The following is a 22,988-nucleotide window of genomic DNA, read 5'->3' on the forward strand; positions in this document are numbered from 1 at the left end:
TCACAAGATTTGCAGGCTCACACGCTTTGCAGGCTCAAACAACTCCATCTTCTCCTTTACCTCCCTTTCCCTTTCTGACTCCACCCGCTATACTCTCTGAAAAATCCCCACTGGAACAAACTTCTAAACAAAAAAGCTTAGAAGATACTGGATAGAATACAACACATTTCAAAATTGTATGTCAACTCTAAATAGATACGAGTGATGGAACAGTACCTGGCCAGATGTTAGAGGCAGCATAAGGATTTTGAAGAGCATGACTCACCAGTATATCTCCATGTCCATTCACCAACCACTGCATAGTTTTTCCCATTGTTAACTTTTTAAACTTTTGTTGACTACCCATCCAGAAGTGATACATGGAGGCTGTTTACTTTTCATGAGCTCCTAGCCTGGGTTAGGCTGATCAATGTGGAATGCATGTAGATCTATATCCATGTAGATCCCAGTGCTCCCACTCTGCCTAACCCCACTTCAGAGTCTGGCTCTTAACCAAGGTTAAGGATGTAAGAACTCAGCTGCTGGGAACGTGTGTGTCTCCTAGTGCTGCACACAGCCCAAGGAGACTCAGAGACAGGTGCCTAGAGTGACTGTCTGGTGGGGGAATCCCCCAATGAACCACCCTCATTGCAGTGGTTTCCAGAGGCCGGATTCCCGGAGGCCGAGATGACATGTCCTGGCCTCTGGAGATTCACACTGCTTGGCGCAGTGCAGCAACATTCACTTGGTCATCTGGGGGAAGATGAGTTGGCCACCCGCCTGGTTATAAAAATAACACCATAGAGTGTTAAGCAACTGAGATTTTTTAAAAGACACAGACAACTCTTAGTTCAAGATTTAATTGTCATTGAGATTCATATTTTAGAACACAGGCAGCTGTGTTGTAAGAGACTGAGTCTCTTGTGGTTCAGTCACAGCAGTAGAACTTCACATCATTAAGAGCTGTGTCGTCACCAATACCTTGGTCATCATCCATCCTAGTCACTATCCCACATATGAAGCCAGGGGCACAGCTCTCACTCCAGTCCTCAAAGTTCCCCCAATTGTGTCCACGACCGGTCAGAACTACTCCAAATTCACATTTGAAGCGGATATTGTTGGCTGCTGTATCATCATGGATCCCTTGGTGTTTTTCTACCTGCAGAGAGAATTGCTGCAGGTTGCCTTTGGGGCAACTATCAATCGCTGTCCAAGTTCCCCACCTGCCAAAAAAGACAATGATGAAGATGTCCTGAGAAATTTAGGACCAAGAAAAGGAAGTACTTCTTCACGCAGCACATAATTAATCTGTGGAATTTTTTGCCACAGGATGTGGTGATGGCCACCAGTTTGGGGGGCTTTAAAAGGCGCTTAGACAAATTCTTGGAGGACAGGTCCACCAATGGCTACTAATCTTGATGACTATAGGCTACCTTCAGATTCAGAAGTGGGATGCCTCTGGATACCCATTGCAGGGGATCAACAGCAGGAGTGGGGGTATGCCTTTAGCTCCTACATGTGGACTTTCCAGAGGAACCTGATGGGCCACTGTTAGGCTCTTCTCACAACCAGCAAAAATCGGGCTAGGAGAGCCTAGCCCAATTTTTGCTGCTCGTGTAAACCCCTTAAGAAGCCCCCCCCCTTAGCCCAAGTTAGTGGAGCGAGTACTCAACTAAATGGGTTTAACGGATTGTGTGCTCCTGCGGCACGGCTCCATGCCACGACAACTCACCAGGAGACCCCCGACCGGGAGGCTAAAAAGCAGCCTCCCTGCTCTGGGGGTCTCTCCAGCATGCTCTGCGTGCTTGCGCAGAGCATGCTGGAACTCCCAGGGGCTGTGTGGCCCCTGAACTCCCAAGCCCCCGCTGGCTCCATAATGGAGCCGGCAGTCGTGTGGGCGGCTGATCTGGCCACCCAGGCAGGGCTTCCTGATTGTCTGTGGGGAGAGCGAGCTTAGCCCGCTCTCCCCGCAAACCCTTGCAAAGCGGGTCTCACTGATCGTGAGATCCGCCTCTGTGAGTAACAAGATGTGGGTCTAGATAGGCTTGGGCCTGATCCAGGAAGGCTCATGTTATTTTGTTAATAAATCAAAAGCAAGTGTATCTATTCCAGTCATTCCTTCACGTCAGAGGTGGAATAACAGTAAAGAATTCAGCCTCACCCCTCCCACTGCCACTTTCCATGCAACAAAGTCAAAGAGGAAAAGCAAGCAAAAAAGTCACTCACTTTCCAACTGTAGATTCAATGGTTGTGCCATCAGTACAGTGCAGACGGATGCCATTCAGGCCTGTATCATCATCCCACAAAAAATAACCTTGGTAATCTTGTACCTAGTGGAGAAGGAAGGAAGAGAAGGTGATAAAGCTGTGGACAATACAAGGCGACAATATTTCCCACATTTATGCATGCCTCTGTAGGCTAGTTCTCATGATTATGAATAGGATAAAGCTCCTACCTAAGTTTGGGAGCTGTGTGAGCTCCCAATATTTGATTTCCTGTCCATTAAAAAGAAGGTCAGAAGCGCCAGCAGTGATTGTGTGCTATGCGGAGGCAGGGTCGGAGTGTTCCCTCCTATCCAGCAACAGGACCCACTACCAGGGGAGGAGAGCTGATCTGATGAGAGCAAGCATGAATTGACCCCTTTGCTAAGCAGGGTCCACCCTGGTTTGCATTTGAATGGGTGACTACATGTGAGCACTGTAAGATATTCCCCTTAGGGGATGGATTGGAGCTGCTCTGGGAAGTGCAGACGGTTTCATGTTCCCTCCCTGGCTTCTCCAAGACAGGGCTGAGAGAGACTCCTGCCTGCAACCTTGAAGAAGCTGCTACCAGTCTTGCCGGATAATACTGCAAGACTGTGTTAAGCTTGAGGAATGGGGTTCCGGTATTAATGATGTTAAGGAGGCTGATGAAGCTTTGTGGGTGAAACGGTGAATATCCGGAAGAGCCATTCGACGTTGATCCATGAAGTTTGTTTTTCTCCATTAGGGCATGCAGTGGGCTTTATCTTTGATTCATGACATCTAATTTATGGAAGCCATGCTCGACGGGTTCTCTGCAATCTGCATGTTTGTTATCTGAAACCTTCACTCCTGTGTGGATGGTATTGAGACTCTCTCATATAAGCCAGCACCCCCCTTTCTTTTGCCCTGTTCAGCCACATCCTTATATGTTCAGTTTGCATTCTCCTAAAGGGCATAAGGGGGTTAATTCGCTGACTGATGACGTCCACACCTCGTTGAGACCATGTTTGATGCGGCTTTTTTGTTATTTGGAACTTTTATTACAAGATTGGACTTTGCCCATTTCATCTAGCAGCCCTATTTTTGCCTTGTTCAGTCACACCTCCTCTGGAAATCTCTGTCATTGCATATGCTAAAATCTATGCATTCTGTATCATGAGATGGCAATTTTTGCATTATGTATCATGAGATGGCTTGAGTATTACTGTATATATTATTATTCTTGTTGAATTGTTTAGCTTGGATTAATGATTTTTGCTCATTAGTGTTATTGATTATTTAATTATTGGTTCATTGTTTGTTAATATACATTTTCAGTGTTTGGCTGTTTTTGGTCTCTGAGGTTACCCGAAGAAATCATATTACACCCATTTTAAAAGAACGACATTGGCTGCCAATAAGTTTCCAGGCAAGATACAAATTGCTGGTTATTTTCACAATGGAGGGAAGTAAGAAGTGGGGTCAGCCCAGGGATCTGTACTGGGACCGGAGCTTTTTAATTGATTCATAAATGATCTAGAAGCAGGGGTAAGCAGCGAGGTGGCCAAATTTGCAGATGATACCAAACTCTTTCAGGTAGTGAAATCCAAAACGGATTATGAGGAACTCCAAAAGGATCTCTCCAAGCTGGGAGAGTGGGCGACAAAGTGGCAAATGCGGTTCAATGTTGGCAAGTGTAAAGTGATGCAAATTGGGATGAAAAACCCCAGCTTCAAGTATACGCTGATGAGATCTGAAATGTCAGTGACTGACCAAGAGAGGGATCTTGGGGTCGTGGTGGACAGCTCGTTGAAAGTGTCGACTCAATGTGCAGCAGCTGTGAAAAATGCCAATTCCATGCTAGGGATCATTAGGAAGGGGACTGAAAATAAAACAGTTCATATTATAATGCCCTTATAAAAAACTATGGTGCAACCACATTTGGAGTACTGCATACAGTTCTGGTCACCACATCTAAAAAAGGACATGTTGAACTGGAAAAGGTGTAGAAGAGGGCAACCAAGATTATCAGAGGCCTAGAGCACCTTTCTTATGAGGCAAGACTACACCACCTATGGCTGTTTACTTTAGAAAAAAGAAGACTGCGGGGAGACATGATAGAGGTGTATAAAATCATGCATGGTGTGGAGAAAGTGGATAGAGAGAAATCCTTCTCCCTCTCCCATAACACTAGAAACAGGGGTCATCCCAATAAATGGAGTGTCGGGAACTCTAGGACCAACAAACGGAAGTACTTTTTCACACAAGGCATCATCCACTTGTGGAATTCTCTGCCACAAGATGTGGTGACAGCCAACAACCTGAATGGCTTTAAGAAGGGTTTGGATAATTTCATGGAGAAGAGGTATATCAACAGCTACTAGTCGGAGGGCTGTGGGCCACCTCCAGCCACAGAGGCAGGATGCCTGAGTACCAGTTGCAGGGGAGCAACAGCAGGAGGTAGGGTATGCCCTCAACTCCTGCCTGTGGAGCAGCATCTGGTGGGCCACTGTGTGAAACAGGATGCTGGACTAGATGGGCCTTGGGCCTGATCCAGCAGGGCTGTTCTTATGTTCTTACCTATAAAGACCTGAATGGCTTGGTTCAACGTTATTTAAGAGAACACCTTCTTCTTCATCAAGCCCACCACCTATTAAGATGATCTGGGGAGGTCTGGTTGTAGTTGCCACTGGTTCAGTTGGTGGACACTTGAAATTGGGCCTTTTCCAGGATTGTCCCGGGACTTTGGAGTGCTCTTCCTAACAAAATTAGAGCCCCTCCTTCTCTGGAGGTTTTTAAGAAGGGCCTGAATACTTATCTGTTTAGTTAGGCTTTTAGTTTATAGTTTTTTAATGTTTATATCTGTATTTTAAACTGTTTTAATTGTGCTTTGTGTTTTAGATTGTAACCGCCCAGGGATTTGCATGTGGGGCAGTATAGAAATGTGTGAAGGAAGGAAGGAAGGAAGGAAGGAAGGAAGGATGGATCATGGTCATGAGAACAGCCCTTGCATTTTTAATGTGATTAGCACTGCACTGTGGCTTACAAGTCAAAATGGACTGGATATTCCATGGGCTAATTAAAGAATAAAGCAATCTTAGCTCTAGTCATGTGCAACTGGTTACACACAGCAACTGTTGACCATAGATGTGGATGTGTATTCACATCTGTATCAAAACACATTTGCATGCATTAGGGATATGCATGGAACCTGTTTGTCTGGTTCAGTCCAATTCTGGTCCGGACAAACTAGGTCTGGTCTCGTTTGGCCAATGAACCGGGCCAAACTGGTTTGTTCAGGGGTATACTTGTAAAGGGGAATCCAGGGAGGATTTCCCTTTACAAGTAAAGGAGGATTCCTTAATTTGAGGTGGGGAGACCAAGTGAAAGGGTCCTTAATACCTTTTATTTTCAGGCCACGGCAGTAGCCACAGTGGCAAAATGTCTCCGTAGGTTGTCAGGGGTGTTGACAGGGGCTCTTCCAAGCCACCCACTGGCCTCCCAAATGAAGGGGTGGGACCAGACCGGGCTGTCATTCAGGAGCTGGCGGGAGGGCTTGGAGGAGTCCCCGCTGCCTCCCCCTGCTGCCTCTGGAGACTCTCTGCCACCGCCAGCTGAAGATAAAAGGTATTAAGGATGCTTTCTCTCTCCCCCGCCCCCTTATGTTAGGGAATCCTCCTTTACTTGGAAAGGAGAATCCTCGCCGGATTCATTTTTACAAATATATCCTTGAACCAGCCCACGAACTGGTTCTTAGAACCGGAGCCGGTCTGGTTTAAACTCAGAGTGCCCAAACCAGGCCAGTTCGATTTGACCCATGATTCGAATCAAGCTGACTTGCACATCCCTTGCACATCCCCACCTACTTTTGCCATGCAGAGAAGCAAACTTAATGAGAGTAATGCAACATTGCTGTTGCCTGGCCTAGACACTCCTGTATCTGCCCACCTGTCCCTGTCCCTCTGTGTTCTGCAGGGTTTTTCTCAGGTCACGTATGCAGCACAACACCAGACCTGAATTGCTTCCACACTATCAGTGTTGTCTGGACTTGCCGTCTTTTGTAGATTCACCTTTTACAGTGCTCTGATTCTCTGTACTGCAGAGCTCTGATTCTCTGCAAGTGCTCCGCAAACCCCATTTTTCTGCTCGTGAGTTGCTGCGGTGCGGCTCCATGTCGTGGCTACTCATGAGGAGACCCCCGACTGGGAGGTTGAAAAGCAGCCTCCCGGCTTGAGGCTCTCTCCAGCATTCCCTGCACGCTCACGCAGGGCATGCTGGAGCTTCCGGGGGCCGCGCAGCCCCCAAACTCCCCAACCCCGACCGGCTCCATGACGGAGCCGGCAGTCGTGTGGGTGGCCGCTGTGGCCACCCAGAGTAGACTGTCTGCTCGTCTGCGGGAAGAGCAGGCTTAGCCCACTCTTCCCACAAACCCTCCCCAGGTGGCTCCCACCGATCGTGGGAACCACCTCATTGTCTCTTTCATTTCCCCCTAACATTAATAGGTGGTTGCAGCTGTTCAATATACACGGTCTCTTTTATCTTGCACTTTACTGTATTTTCTTCAACAGCCAAAACAAACATCTTTGTTTGGGCAACTCTCTCTTCATGTTTTTTCTTACATATGTTTTGCCCAGGGTTTCAATTGGTTTTTATTATGGTGCATGGCTTCCAAGTGCTCTTAATACCTTGCCTGAGGTTGTAAGATCTTTGTGTTTAATTTGTTTTTACCTACACATTATAAGAGGTCTTAAATCTTGTCAGATTGCTTACAGCCAGAGATATGTGTCCCATATGCAGAATCCCATTAGCATTTCTCTTCATTCTCTGTTGTTCTTTGTTCCTCCAGAATATAAAATAATCCAAAAGTATTCAGCAACATCTTTACTCTGAAGGACCATTTTCTCTAGTTTATTTCATTGAGCAGTTCAACAGTGGGAAGCCTCTCCATAGATGCAAAAGTAATCATCTTGTCCAGCTTCTTTGCCTACAAACTCTTTTGTTATCCCACAACCTACTGCTTCACAACTGGGCTCATTACCCAATGCTGCAGAGAAATTACTTAATCTCGATAAGTAATAAATAGTACAGGAAGAAACTCTAACTGAGAAACAAGAGTTTGATATTTACTACTAACTAAAAGTACAGGATAAGAAAACTGCCTAGAGACTTCAGTTGTGGGTAGTATACAAATATGAGAGAGAGAGAGAGAGAGAGAGAGAGAGAGAACACAATAAACAGACTAACAGTCTCTTATGCAGAGAGAGGGAGAATCTCTCAGTTTGAATTCAAGACAGAAAATAGTAAGAAGCAGACAAACAAAACTGTAACTTCACCCCCAGGCCAGTACATAGACATATTCAAACACAGACAAGTATGCCCCACTCGAAGAACTCAGACAATGTTCATGGCAAAATCCCAGCAATGAAGGGGAGGAGGACTATCAGGCATGTTGGAGCTCCAACTGTAGAACTCTACAGAGTTCTACAGTGAGAGGAGAGAATTTTGTCTGAGTTCTGACTGTTGGAGCTTCCTCCTGTCACTGCAGAAACTCATTCTGATTATGCCCAACATAGAACTCTACATGAATCACTTTGGGGGGGTGGGGGTGGAATGAAACTCTAGGGCTTGCTGTTTGAGAGATGGAGATCAGTGTCCATTCCTATGCAACATGATGTCTCAAGATCAAGTCCCAGAGTTCCTTAGTTGGCCTGTACACTTGTAGGAGATGTCCACTGGTGTGGTAGCCAAGAGTGCCTGTTCCTATCTCCTACTGCTGTCATGGGGGTATAGATCCCAAGAAGAGTGCAAGCAAGAATTGCTCTCAAATTTCCAGGCCACAGAAGTATGCAAATAAATGTTAGCCTTGATTGACAATTTTGCCCAGAATCTTCGTTTTAAAAGATTAATTTCAAGCCATTGGTAAATGAACATTTTCCTAGTGGCTGAACTTTGGGACAAACTATCATGATTTTAGAAGCCATTTCTGACCTCATACAAACTGGATGCTTTATCCTATTAGAGATGTATGCCCAGTGGGGCTCTATAAAAATATTATTTTGGAATTCTGGACATTCTTTTATTAAAGTTATGTGTTAAGTCTCCTTAAATTTACTGAAATAAATGTTTGTTTCAAAATGTATATTAAAAAAAATATTTTTTGTTTTTTATTTATTTATTTAACATATTTGTATACTGCCCAAAATGCAAGTCTCTGGGTGGTTTACAACAAAACAATACAAAAATAAAATGGTTAAAACATTACAATAATTTAAGATTTAAAACACCGCTAAAACTATTAAAAACCATAAAACTATTCAAACTGTATCTAATTAAGCTTGGGTGAACAAATGTGTCTTGACTGCTTTTTTTAAAGTTGTAAGAGATGGAGAGGCTCTTATTTGAGCAAGGAATGCATTCCAAAATCTCAGGGCAGCAACAGAGAATGCCCGTTGCTGAGTAGGCACCAGACGAGCCGGTGGCAATTGCAGACGAACCTCTCCTGATGATCTCAATGGGCGATGTGGTTCATAGCGAAGAAGACGTTCTCTTAAATACCCAGGGCCCAAGCTGTTTAGGACTTTATAGGCTATAAACAAGACCTTGTATTTTGCCTGGAAATGTATTGGCAACCAGTGTGGAACTTTTAAGATACAAGTGATACAGTCTCTTTGAGATGACCCAGAGACCAACCTGGCTACCACATTCTGGACCAACTTCAGTTTCCAGACTAGGTACAAAGGCAATCCCACATAGAACACATTGCAGTAGTCAAGTCTGGAGGTGACCAGCAGATGTACTACTCTTCTGAAGTCATTTATCTCAAGAAACGGACACAGCTGGCGTATCAACCAAAGCTGATAGAAGGTATTTCTGGCCACCTGGGATACCAGGGAAAGGTTTGTGTCCAGAAGCACCTCCAAATTGCATACCTGTTCCTTCTGGGGAAGTGTGGCCCCAACCAGAACAGACAGACCCCATCCAGAACAGTCAGATCAACATTTCAATGTTTAAAATGATATTAATTGTTAATTGATTCGATGTTTTAAATGATATTAATTGTAAACCACCCAGAGACACAGGTTTTGGATGGTATAGACATATTTTAGATAGATAGATAGATAGATAGATAGATAGATAGATAGATAGATAGAATCTCTCGTGTCCCGACCCCACAAATAAGTACCTCCATTTTATCTGGATTCAGTCTCATCCAGCCCATCACCACCTCCAGGCAGGCATTTAGGGAGGTTGTGCCTTCTCCTGATGATGTTGACAGGGTAAAAGAGTTTTGGGTGTCATCAGCATACTGACAACACCCTGCGCCAAATCTTCTGATGATCTCTCCCAGAGGCTTCATATACGTAGATGTTAAACAACATTGGAGACAATATGGAGCCCTGAGGCACACCATACAAAAGTTCAGATTGTGAAGAACAGCAGTCTACAAGGGACACCATCTGGAACCTGCCCAAGAGGTATGAGCAGAACCACTGCAAAGCAGTGCCTCTAACTCCCAGACCCCTCAAATGCTCCAGAAGGATACTATGGTCGATAGTATCGAAAGCCACCAAGAGGTCCAAAAGGACAAACAGAGTCATACTTCCTCTATCAATTCCCAATTGGAGATCATCCATCAGCAGATGCGTAACTATAGGGGGGCAGGCAGGGCACGTGCCCTGGGCACCACTTTGGTGGGTCACATGGTGGGGCACCAAAAAGTGCCATGACACACACCCCCGATACCCCCCTGGATCGCACGGCGGTGGCGGGTGGTGGCGGATCGTGTGCCCCATGGCTTGTGGCGGTGTGGGAGTGAGCGCGGTGGTGGCAGGCTGCGGCGGATTGCGCGGAGGTGGCAGGTGGCTGTGGCGGGCGGCGGCGGAGGGAGTGAGCGCGGCGTTGGCGGGTGGTGGATTGCCAAGTGCAGAGCAACGCCAAGGCCTGCCGTCTAGCCCGGCGTCACTTCCCAACTGCACAGACGCGCCTGCGCAGTTCATAGAATGAACTGTGCAGGCGTGCCTCGCAGTTGGGAAGCGACGCCGGGCCAGACGGCAGGCCTTGGTGTTGCTCTGCACTCGGTGATCAACCACCGCCGCGCTCACTCCCCCCACCGCCCGCCACCACCGCGTGATCCGCCGCCAACCGCCACCGCCGTGCTAACTCCCACACCGCCACAAGCCATCCCAGGGGCACACGATCCACCACCGCCCACCACCGTGCAATCTGCTGCCACCTGCCACTGCCGCGTTCACTCCTGCTGCCGCCGCCCTCCACCACCGTGTGATCTGCTGCCACCCGCCACCGCCGCGCGATCTGCCACCGCCCGCCACCGTCGCGAACACTCCAGCCAGGGCGCAGGTATGTGGGGGGGCAGGGGGTGCAATTTCAGGGGCAGAGCTTGCCCTGGGTGCCATTTTCCCCAGTTACGCCTCTGTCCATCAGTCCGACAAGGCAGTCTCCACCCCATAGCCCGCCCAAAAGCCAGTCTGAAATCGGTCTAGATGTCTCTCTGCATGGCATAAATGTGCTCTTTTGAGTACACACACATACACCACTCAGTAAAAATGCCCTGTGGCTTCCCCTAGTTTAGTCAGTCTATTCCTCAAAGTTGCCCCCCAACTCCATGCTGCAAAGCTTCACACTCCTCTGCACATGCTTACAATCACTGTCTTCTGTATTGCTTCAGCTAGTTTAGGGACTATTTAAAAAACAACATGAGTGTTATCCAGTCTTGTTGTTTTTATTATTCTGAAAACTGTCTGGTAAATGTCCCCTTCCTGTTTCTGCTGCTGTTTCATCAGAAGATTCGGTGCAGAGTGTTATCAGTATGCCGATGACACCCAAATCTTTTTCTCCATGTCAACATGGAGCCACACGGACATGGTGGTGTGAATGACTTTCTCTCAGTATCTCTTTCTTGTTGTTGGGGAGAGAGGAGATTCTCTTGCCATTGCAAAACAAAAAACAAAAAAACAGAATCAGACCAGTCCAGGAGGGCCAACAGGTGAGGTAACTGACTGAGAGCAGAGACTGAAAAAATGCTTCCACGTCAAATGAAGGTACAAAAGTTTCCTTCATTCACATTCGCCATCAGTTTTCAAATCAGGGGAGGAGCATGTGGTTTGCAGAAATGCAACAGAGCTAACGTTCCAAAGGTAGATATAATAACATTTTGACCAACGTTAAGGTGAAAAATTAACATCTTAAAGAAAAGTAATTCAAATAATTGGCTTAGTCCCTGCCATATTGTAAAAGAAAAGAAATTAGTAATTATTTTAAACATGGAAGCCTTTAAGGGGTCCTTTTGATATATTGATATTCTAGATGCTACGCATGAATTGCTTAACGTAAGGGTGTGTGTGTGTGTGTGTGTGTGTGTGTGTGTGTGAGAGAGAGAGAGAGAGAGAGAGAGAGAGAGAGAGAGAGAGAGAGAGATTTTTAAAAGTCTGCATACAGTGTATCTGCAGTTATGTTTATTTGTAAAATTCCTTGTAACTAGTGGGCCCGGGCACAGAGCATCTGCGTCTCTAGCTGGACACAGCTTTTCCCCACCGTCTCGGGGACTGGGGTCAGAGCCAGCCGTGCTGCCGCCGCCGGCTCCCTCTGCTTCACCCCCCACCACCACCACCATGCTGCCGCCTCCTCCTCCTTCCACACACCCCGAGAGTGCCGCCGCAGGCAGGTGGCCAGGCCGAGAGTGCTGCCGTTGCTGCGGGCGGCCGGGCGGCCAGGCCGAGAGTGCCGCCGCAGCCTGGCCTGCTGCCTTCCCTCCACAGCCGCCCAGCCAGGCAATTCTCCTGGGTGCGCCAGGACCAATCAGGCGCCCCCGCAGCCCAGCCAATCAGCTTGGCTGCCAGGACGCATTTTTCCTGGGCACACCTAGGAGAAATATATATATAGATGAGAAGGGTATAAAATTTTCAGAGCTTCCTACAGATCAAATTATGCTTTATATTGATCAGTATTAACCCATGAAATCTTTCTCATGACATTTAGTGTTGGACAAATCAAGAGGAAGGGATAATATAACTGGCATGACTTAGAAATTGTTGAGCATTTATCATAGGAAATGCCACCTTAAGTGGCACAGTTGGGAAATGCTTGACTAACAAGCAGAAGGTTGCTGGTTCGAATCCCCACTGATACTATATCGGGTAACAGCGATATAGGAAGATGCTGAAAGGCATCATCTCATACTGCACCGGAGAAGGCAATGGTAAACCCCTTCTGTATGCTACCAAAGAAAACCACAGGGCCCTATGGGCACCAGGAGTCAAAATTGACTTGACAGCACATTTTACCTTTATAATAGGAAATGGCAGTCGGTAGTAATATCTTCAAATTTCCTCCTTCCTTAAAATGAGTAATTACTTAATTACTCACTCATTACTAAATTACTTACTTAATCACTCTGTGTGTGTCTGTGTCTGTGTGTCAGTAAGCTAAAAAAACCAAAGAGGAGTTGTGAAAATGAACATGGTGGGTTTGCTTGTTCAAAGCCAGCTAAATTTCTTTCTCTCTTTTTGGGGAGCATGCAGGGGCATATCTAGGGTGGGGCAAGGAGGGCAGATTCCCCGGGCACCACTTGAAAGGGGGCGCCATTTTTAAAAATTATTTGTTTTTTTAAAAAAATGACCAATGGAAACAAAATGGCCACCACACATGCTCAAATGGCCTCTCTGAGGCCCTAGACCATGCCAGGTCTTGCAGAGGCCATTTGAGCATGCATGGCAGCCATTTGTTTCCAGCTGCCTTTTTTTTGGAAAAAAATTATTTTAAAAAATGGCCACTGCACATTCTCAAATGGTCCCTGTGAGGCCCTAGAGGCCAGCGGGGGGAGGGGGAAACTTTGCAGACCCCCCCCCACGACCTTTAGGAAGCCCCGCAAAGGGGCTACAGGTTAAAAAAAATTAAAAACATTAATATAATATAAGTCACTGTACACATATTCAGATTGGCACTATGTACAGAGAATCAGGGATTGTGAATACCAAGCTGAAGCTTATGAGCTAGGATTATATTCATTTGCTCTTACTTTGCTTCTTATGATAAGTTAGTTAAATGTGATGTCAATAATATTAATGGTGAGTTTGTCTTTGAATCAGTGTGAAATCCTTATTATTAAGGCCCACTGGGAGTTTCTTGCTCTCTTTCTCTCATTTTAACTGTTTACTCTGCATATCCTTTAATTATTTTCAGAGTATCTGGGAAAAGTCAAATTCTCCATTTATTTTTAAAACTTATGTAATAGTGATGCTACAATGCATAGTAGAGAATTAGACAGGCACTTCTGTTTAGTTTTCCAAGTACACCTCCACATAGTATTTGGGTATTTCATCAGCCCCAGCATACTGAAATTGGTAGTTTCCCAGCATTTTTTGGTCTGGCTATGTCCACTGCTAAATAGTTTTTGAAATATTAAAAGATTAAGGAGCTTGACTTGTATTTTTGAGCTAATATTATGGTAAAGTTATCTGAAAGATGGGTGTCAGATGTTTGGACAGGGGGCGCAATTTCAGTGCTTGCCCTAGGGGCAATTTTCCATAGATACGCCTCTGGGAGCATGTGTGTGTTTAGTGTGTGTGTGTGTGTGTGTGTGTGTGTGTGTGTGTGTGTGTGTGTGTGTATACATACACATATTATCTATGCATATATCTTAATGTAATAATAGTATTATTAAATTATAAAAATCACCCCTTTGCCCAATTTCTTTGAAATTTGGTCTGGTACTGTAGCTTCAGCCCATTGGCCACTACCAACCAACCCACTTAGGCCACAAAATGGAGGTCCAAATCTCTGAATTTTGGGGGTCTGAATCTGGGGTGATTTGTTTTGTACCCAAATCTGGGCAACTGTGGACAGGGGTGATTTGTTTTGTCTACGAATTGCCCGAATCAGCCAGATTCAGGTACAAATCATTTTGTACCCAAATCGTTTTGCACATCCCTACTAAGCTCTACTGTTTCCTCAGCTTTCCTTTCAGGGTTCAAGAACTATTTTCTGAGGAGTGTACAGAAAGAAAAGAAGGAAGCAAGTTCAGAGAGAGTGAGCTGTGACTTCTGCTCAGCACTGGGGTTCCTAAAAGGAGCGAAGGAGATTTTTACCTTCAACTGGAACGCGTGAGCATAACCTTTAGTACAGTAGTATGGTAGACCCCATTTCCCCCAAGGAGATCCATTCTTCACTGAGATCATGGATTTATATTTTCGGGAAGAGATGCAGCCGAAGGTCAGGAAGAGCACGATGCCGATGGAGAAGTCCATGGAAGACAGTCTTTTCTAAACTGCAGTGTAGAAATATAGTTGAAAGATAACAATTTTGAGAATTTTTACCACTGTAAAGATAACAAGTCCCTTCTCCTCCAGCCAATATCTCTCTGAATCCTTTTTCACAGAGCTTTTCAGACACTGCCTGTAGAGGAAAGATAGGAATATGGGAAGCTACCTTATATCAAGTTAGATCATTGGTCCACCTAGCTCAGAATTCTCTCTACTGACTGTCAGCGGCTCTCCAAGGTTTATTTATTGCCCCTCCAGTACACTACTGCTCAGGGCATCTCACAACATTTCAGGCAGGAGCCTTTCCTAACCCTACCTGGGGATGCCAGGGAGTGAAGCTGGGCCTTATGCATACAAGCTGATGCTCTACCATTAAGCTACAGCATCATCCACTAAGGGGAAGATCCTACAGCAGTCAGTGCTCACATATAGAAGCTCTTCTCATGATCCATGAGAAGAGCTTCTGTCAGGCTTAGCCCGCTCTCCACGCAGACGAGCAGCCACTCGTAGCTGGATGGCCGAATCAGCCACCCACATGGCTGCCAGCTCTATCACGGAGCTGGTGGGGGCTTCAGGGATCTGGGCCACACAGCCCTCAGGAATCCCAGGATATTCTGCATGAGCACACGGGGCATCCTGGAGAGGCCCCCGAGCCTGGGAGGCTGCTTGCAGCCTCCTGGTGGGGGTCTCCTTGTGTGTTGGTGTGGTGTGGAGTCGGGCTGCGGCAGCACACGAACAACCAAACAGGGTTAGTGGAGCGCTAGCTCAGCTAACCTCGTTTAAGGAGAGGGGTACTTTAGGTGGTTTGCTGCCGGACGCCAAGAAGCTCCCGTCACAGCAGTCGACCAGGAGAAATCAGGCCCAATTTCTCATGGTTGTGTGAATAGCTTCACAGTCATCCATCCAAATCCAAACCAAAGGGGACAGTTGGTTCATCCTTACTACCAGATGACTGGCTCAAGGTGCAATTCCTTTGAGTTAATATGAGAAACTGACTGACTGGTTTTTCCTACTACAATTTGATTCCTACAAACATCTCAGAAGTGCTGGAAAATGTGGGCTTGTCCAATTCCAAGGTCCACAGAAAAGCACACTTGGCTACTAGAAAATACCTTACAATTCGAAGCGAAAGGTAGGGCAACAGTAGTGGACAGATTCTCTCTTACCATAAATAAATATCAGGTTGGTTCTCACAATTGCAGCAATGTTAGTTGGATGGGAATTGGCTATTCCCATCCAACTAACACGCAATTTCCCACAGAGCGTGTCATGTAAACCCAGGATTTTTTGCCAATCTCTGTTTGGCAATGCGCTAACCTGACATGGAGCTGAGATGCATAATCTGGATCTGAAGTCAGCTTGACCATGCGGGACTCATGTCAGATTTTTGTGCTGCCAAACAGAGATCAGCAAAGAAAATCTTAGGTTCACACATCACACTCCATGGGAGCATGCTTGCCACCAGAGGTGCACCTAGGTAATTTTGGAACCTGGAACTAAAGTCCTTTGGAGCAACCCCCCACCCCAATCCCGCCGCATGCCAATGCAAAATAAGCATCATTTTTTAACCCATAGGTTCTTGAGGGCACAGACCACACCACCCAGGACAGATTAAAGAGGATTGGGGGGGCCCAGGGGGTGTGGAGGCCCTGGACTTTCCCCCCAAAATCCAGGTATAGGAGTGCCTCTGCTTGCCGCCAGAATCTCCGATTTCTATCCTACTAACAATGCTGCAATTATGAAAACTAGCCCGTTGTGTTGTATGAATTTCTGGATAACATAATAAATTGTTATTAATTCAGAATGACTGGGAATTTGGCTGGCTCTCGTTCAGGATCTAGAACCCCTCCCCAAATGATCTTCTGTTCCAGGGGTTACCAACCCTATGGTACTCCAGATGTTGCTGAATTACAACTTCCATCATCCCCAGCCACAGTATTGTATTGAGGATGATGGGAGTTGTCATTCATCAACATCTGGAGCACTACAGGTTGGGAATCCCTGTTCTGTTCCGTATGTCTTAGTGATCTGGCTCTAGCAAATTTGGTCATTATATGAACACCGTCTACATTTCTAGTGACCCATTTGCCTTAATAATAATTTCAGGTCTAGGAAGCGGGGGGAGAAATGATCATTACATATTGCAAATAAGATGTGTAAAACAAATGATAACACTAAGGTGTTGTGTGTTTTTTTTAAAAAAAATCTGGAATAGTGTTGGAAGCAACCCCATTTTGGAGGATGGGGTGTCATGGTCTAGAGGGGGCCTTTCCCCCTATAAGTACAGGCCATCTAGGGCAGGGCTGCTCAACTTCGGCCCTCCTCCAGATGTTGGCCTATAACTCCCATAATTCCTGGCTATTGGCCACTGTGGCTGGGGATTATGGGAGTTGTAGTTCAAAAACAGCTGAGGGAGCCTAAGTTCAGCAGGCCTGTTCTAGGGGAACAGAAAAACCACTTGGATCTTAGGCTTGGCCTTTCCCAGAAGGGAGTCCGACTGAAGTGGTTGACTAAGGGCAAGACAGGAGCACTATTCATAACGTAGGGCTGTTCCCACAACTAAAATCAGGGCTGGAGGAATGTCTGGCCAGGATAGGAGAACCATGTGCTCCTGACTGGCAGTCATGTGTTTGCAAGGATCAAGGTAGGAGGAAGTAAGAGTGATCATATGGGAGTTGGGTAGGACAGCTTTTCACTCACCCTTAATAAAAATGCTGGGAACAGACAGAATGTGGGTTGGCAACAGTGTTCCCTCTAACAGAGACTCCCAGATGTTGTTGACTACAATTCCTAGCATTCCCAGCTACAATAGCCTTTGCTCGGGGATTATGAGAGTTGTAGTCAACAACATCTAGGAATCCCTACTTAGATCTTTACAAACACACAACTAACCACTGTGAGGGTACACAGCTCTCTTTCCCTGGCTGGGCAATTCACCTGGATAGCGTGGATTTGATCACCTGAATAGGATCATGAAAACAGTCATATTATGTTGTACCTGCATTGAGGATGGCATTCATTTAAACATTTGTTTAAAAAGTAGAAGGTAGGTACAAGTCCCTCAGACAGGAAGTGTACAGCTGCATCTGTGTTCAACATAACACTAACCCACACAGATCTGTACCTGTGTACACTGGACCACAGATTGTATGAGTGTTGAACTTAACATGTGGATAGCACTAGAGATGGCCCTCGTTATCCACAATCCTGTCACCCACAGTTTTGAACATTCATGGTCAGGCAATGTAGACCCAACCTTGTTATCTGTGGTTTAAAAAGTAGGCTAGATTCATCTATCCATGGTTCCTTGGTGGCCGGAAATGACTTCTGATGTCAATTGAAACCACCTGGACTTTCAAAAAACTTTCAACAAAGTTCCTCATTGAAGACTCTTGAGAAAACTTCACAGTCATGGGATAAGGGGACAGGTTCATGTGTAGATTGGTAACTGTTTGAAGGACAGGAAACAGGATCAGAATAAATGGACAGTTCTCTAAGTGGAGGGAAGTAAAAAGTGGGGTCCCCCAGGAATCAGTACTGGGACTGGTGCTCTTTAACTTTTTCATAAATGATCTAAAAGTTGGGGTAAGCAACGAGGTGGCCAAATTTGCAGATGACACAAAATGATTTAAGGTAGTGAAATCCAAAAGAGATTGCAAGGAACTCCAAAAGGATCTCTCCAAACTGGGTGAGTGGGCAACAAAATGACAAGTGCAGTTCAATGTTAACAAGTATAAAGTATCTCAGGTGGAGGCCATGGGCAGGAATGCTTTCTATCAGCTTTGGCTTATTTGACAGCTGCGCCCATTCCTTGTAGAGGATGACCTCAAAACAGTGCTGCATCAGTTGGTAACCTCCCAGCTTGACTATTGCAATGTGCTCTACGTGGGGCTGCCTTTGTACATAGTTCGGGAACTTCAATTAGTTCAGAATGCGGCAGCCAGATTGATCTCTTGGGTAACCCGGAGAGACCATATTGAGCCAATTTTCAAACAATTGCACGGGCTGCCGATATGTTTCTGGGCAAAATACAAAGTCCTGGTTATTACCTTTAAAGCCCTGAATGGCTTAGGCCTGAGTTCCCTCAGAGAGCGCCTTCCTCTGCCCGATCCCCACTGCACATTAAGGTCATCTGAGGAGGTTCGTCTCCAGTTACCACCAGCTTGTCAGGTGGCGACTCAGAGGCAGACCTTCTCTATGGCTGCTCCGGGGCTGTGGAATGCGCTCTCTGCGGAAATCCGTAATTTGAATTCACTATTAGCCTTCAGGAGAGCCCTTAAAACGTATTTGTTTGGCCTGGCTTTCCAAGATTTTTAAATCGGTTTTAATATTTTAACCCGGTTTCAGGGTTTTTAATTATTGCGATTGTTTAATTGTTGTTTTAAAATGTTTTTAAATTGTTAATTGTTGTTATATTGTATTTAATTTTTGTTTTTGCTCTTTACTGTTTTAATGGTTTGTTTTAATTGTAAACCACCCTGAGCCATTTTGGAAGGGCGGTATAAAAATAAAATAAAATAAAATAAAATAAAGAAAAAGAAGGAAGGCAGGAAGGAAGGAAGGAAGGAAAGAAGGGATGCATATTGGGACGAAAAACCCCAACCAAGTATACGCTGATGGGATCTGAGCTGTCAGTGACTGACCAGGAGAGAGATCCTCAAGTCTTGGTGGAAAGCTCATTGAGTGTCGACTCAATGTGTAATAGCTGTGAAAAAGGCCAATTACATGAAAGGAATCATTAGGAAGGGGACTGAAAATAAAACTGCTAATATTATAATGCCCTTATACAAAACTATGGTGCAACCACATTTGGAGTGCTGCGTGCAGTTCTGGTCACTGTAGTGTAGTTCTAGTCTCTGTATCTTAAGAAGGACATTGTAGAAATAGAAAAGGTGCAGAAGAGGGCAAACAAGATGATCAGGGCCTAGAGAACCTTCCTTACGAAGCAAGGCCTGGGGCTATTCAGTTTAGAAAAAAGAAGACTGAGATGATAGAGGTCTATAAAATGATGCATGGCATAGAGAAATTGATAGAGAGAATTTTTCCTCCCTCTCTCATAACACTAGAACCAGGGATCATCCCATGAAACTGATTGCCAAGAAATTTAGGACTGGCAAAAGGAAGTACTTTTTCAAACAATGCATGATCAACCTATGGAATTCTCTGCCATGAGATATGGTGACAGCCAACAGCCTGGAAGGCTTTAAGGAGGGGTTAGATAAATTCATGAACAGGTCTATCAATGGCTACTATTCTGGCGGCTTTAGACCTCCTCCAGTCTCAAACAGGAGATATACCAATACCAATTGCAGGAGAACAGGAGAGAGGTAGGGATTAGGGATGTGCGGACCAGTCCGGCGGTCCAGCAGTCCGGTCCGGAGGTTCGGGGTCCGGTCCAGCTGGTCTGTGTATTTTTTAAAATGTTAAATTAGATGCTAAGTACCTTTAGCCCGTTCGGGGGGCTTGCTGAAGCCACGGGAGGGGGTGTGTGCGTGCTGGTTCCCTCTCCCACCGCCGGGGTTCCTCATCACCGCCGCAATCTGCCGTGGCCTCACAGAGGGCATTGGCGCGTGCACAGCGGCCGCCAAAATGGCAGCCGCGCACTTGTACGGAGGCCCAAAAGGGCCGAAAAGGCTGCAGCCACAGCGGTGATGAGGAAGGCCGGCGGGGGGGGAGGGAACCCGCACGGACACACACACAAACACACACACACACACACACACCAGTGGCCTCAGCAAGCCCCCCGAAGGGGCTAAAGGTACTTAGCATCTAATTTAATCTTTAAAAAAACAAAACAAAAAATTTGGGACCAGACTGGACCAGGGAAGTTCGATGGGGGGGCCAGACCGAACTGAACCGGGCCAGACGGTTCCATGCACACCCCTAGTAAGGATGTGTGGACCAGTCCAGAGGTTCAGGGGTTTGGGGATTCGGTCTGGAGGTTAGGGGGTTCGGGATCGAACTGAACCCCAACCCAGTTCCGTAAGGACTGGAACCGAACCTCCAGACAAGTCCGTGGAACGATCAATTTTTTAAAAACATTAAAATAAAATAAAACCGTTCAGGGGGCTTCCTGTAGGACGCAGCGGGGTCCACAAAGGTTCCTCCCCCCCCACCGGCCTCTGAAATCACCACCACAGCTGGGTAAAGCAACTCTTTTCAGCCCATTCAGGCCTCCATAACTGCACACAGTGGCCATTTTGGCTGCAGCTGTGCATGCGTAAATGGCCTCTGCGAGGCCTGTCATGGCCTACAGCCTCACAGAGGTCATTTGTGCATGCGCTGCGCCATTTTGTTTTTTCCAAAATGGCTACCGCACATGTGCAAATGACCTCTGCGAGGCCGTGGGCCATGCCAGGCCTCGCAGAGACCATTAATGTATGCGCGACGATGGCCAAAATGGCCACTGTGCTCAGTTACGGAGACCCAAACGGGCTGAAAAGAGTTGCTTTACCTGGCCATGGCAGTGATTTCAGAGGCCGGTGGGGGGAGGGGGAACCTTCGCAGGAATACACACAGGAAGCCCCCCGAATGGACCACATGTATTTTTATTTTATTTTTAAAAAAACAAATTTGCGAACACCCCCCCACAAGACTGGACCAGACCAGCAGGGAGATTGATGGGGGCCAGACTGAACTTGGCCGGTCTATTCAGAACTGGGCCAGCCAGTTCTGTGCACACCCCTAGAGAGAGGGCATGCCCTCAGCTCTTGCATGTGGGCTTCCCGGAGGTATCTGGTGGGTCACTGTGTGAAGCAGGATGCTGGACTAGATAGGCCTTGGTCCTGATACAGTAGCACTTTTCTTATGTTATTTTGTTCTGGTGACCATTTTTCAGGTCTGAGCCTTTTTGTGGCTCTTTAGGAAAAAAATTCCTGCTATTTTTCACATAAAATCAGACAAATTTGAGGTGGGGGCATTGCTGGACAGCTGGAGAATTGGAGAGTGTGGTACAGTACTTTTTTTTCACTTCTTTCTGCCTCCTCCCTGCCTTTTTAGCCCCTTTTTAACCTTAAGGAACCAAATCCCCTACTTCCCATTGACTCAAGGTTTTGTTCATTATCCACAGCAGTAGGCCAGAACAGAACCCCCACGGATATCGAGGGCCACCTGTATAATCCTCGGCTGGTTAGGCAAGTTGAGGTCAATCCCACTAAGTCAGTGGACATTTTCATGAAGTGTGCCCCTCCTGCCTTTTTGACGCACCCCTTTTTTTGGAGAACAGCTTGGCTGCATCCTCCCCTCCACCCCTGGCTCTGCCTCATTTGAGTCTGGCAACCTTTTGGAGCTAAAGAAATTCTAGCTGGGTCACCACATTCAACACAATTCTTTGATTGGTTTTGTGCTATTTTATGGAACACTCTGCCTCCTGAGATTTGTAATGTTCCCTCTCTTATGTCCTTTAAGAAGCTCCTGAGTCCTATCTATTTTGCCAGGCATTTAGTTTTTAATATGTGTGTGGGGGTTCTTTTTCTATCCCCACTTTCTTTCCCCCCCCCCACACACACACACTTCTTCTCTTGTCTTTGTTGTTGTTTTAATTTATGTAAACAGCCTCGAGTCTAAGGAAGTCAGGCAGTCAATAAATTTGCTCAATAAATAAATAAAATATTTTAAACTGCCCAGAGACCTAAGTTTGCAGCAGTGTAGAAATATAATACATTGAAAAATAAACATTTGCCCTCCCTTCTTCCCCACCAGACTCCTGAGACCAAGCAAGGAAAATCTACTTACAGTTTCACCGAAGTCAAGCGCCTCCAAGGAAGAATGAGAGAGACATTGAGCAAGGCAGTGAAATATGAATGTGGGCAGGTCAGTGAGCAGGGGCAGGACAGCAAAAGGTGGGAAACCGAGCTCTTGTGAGGAGCTCCGTCACACTCTTCTGCTCTATGACTGAGCAGGGCAGATGGAAAGCCATGGAGCCGTTCCTCTGTGCCTGTTGCATCCCCATCACTAACTGCCTTTCATCCTTGCCTCCAAACCCAGAAGCATGTTAGCTTTTGGAGGGGAGAGGGATGGTTGCTAGGGATGTGCAAATTGATTTGGGTAGAAATCGATTTGTATCCTAATCTAGCTGCTTTGGGTGATTTGGAGACAAAACAAATCACTGCTGTGGTCCATTGGCTAGGTTCGGGTACAAATCGAATGATGCCTGATTCAATTTGAATCAATGCAAGATTCAGATCCCTCCTATTAATTCCCCCATATTCCCAGCTTTCATTTTTTATAAAAAGCTGAGCTCTAGCCCTTGTAGAAGTGGAATTAAGGAGCAAAATGTGTGGTCACTATTTTTCAAGTGTTTGGATTCTTTGGTGTATAATGATAGGCCAAAAATGGTTTGTTTGTGGGGGTTTTTTAATGAAATCTGGGGTCTGTGTTATGGTTAGGATTAAGATATGGCAACTTCGAATCCCCATTGTTTCCTATGGAAGAAATGTTCAAAATCAGTGAAAACTTTAAAAAGTATTAGATATCAACCAAGTGTCCCACTGCCTAGACATTTGGGGGG

The 22,988-nt window shown here is 46.0% G+C and overlaps 1 protein-coding gene across 3 annotated transcripts; it reads right to left on the minus strand.

Annotated features, from left to right (window-relative positions):
- Positions 1-835: 835 nt before the first annotated feature.
- Positions 836-22,236, minus strand: LOC128351181 (vitelline membrane outer layer protein 1-like). Of its 3 annotated transcripts, none has more exons than XM_053310431.1 (4): positions 22,214-22,236; positions 14,306-14,484; positions 2,206-2,309; positions 836-1,202 (listed from the first exon to the last, which is right to left on the minus strand). In XM_053310431.1, the coding sequence occupies exons 2-4, from the start codon at positions 14,462-14,464 to the stop codon at positions 908-910; spliced, it is 558 nt and encodes a 185-aa protein (XP_053166406.1). In that variant the 5' UTR covers positions 14,465-14,484; positions 22,214-22,236; the 3' UTR covers positions 836-907. The 3 variants fall into 3 exon arrangements, with proteins under 3 accessions (XP_053166406.1, XP_053166405.1, XP_053166407.1); XM_053310430.1 differs by having other exon boundaries at positions 14,306-14,612; positions 22,214-22,233; XM_053310432.1 differs by lacking the exons at positions 14,306-14,484; positions 22,214-22,236 and adding an exon at positions 6,972-7,059.
- Between the last annotated feature and the right edge of the window lie 752 nt (positions 22,237-22,988).

This window comes from Hemicordylus capensis, chromosome 3 (assembly GCF_027244095.1).
Source record: "Hemicordylus capensis ecotype Gifberg chromosome 3, rHemCap1.1.pri, whole genome shotgun sequence".
NCBI lineage: Eukaryota > Metazoa > Chordata > Lepidosauria > Squamata > Cordylidae > Hemicordylus > Hemicordylus capensis.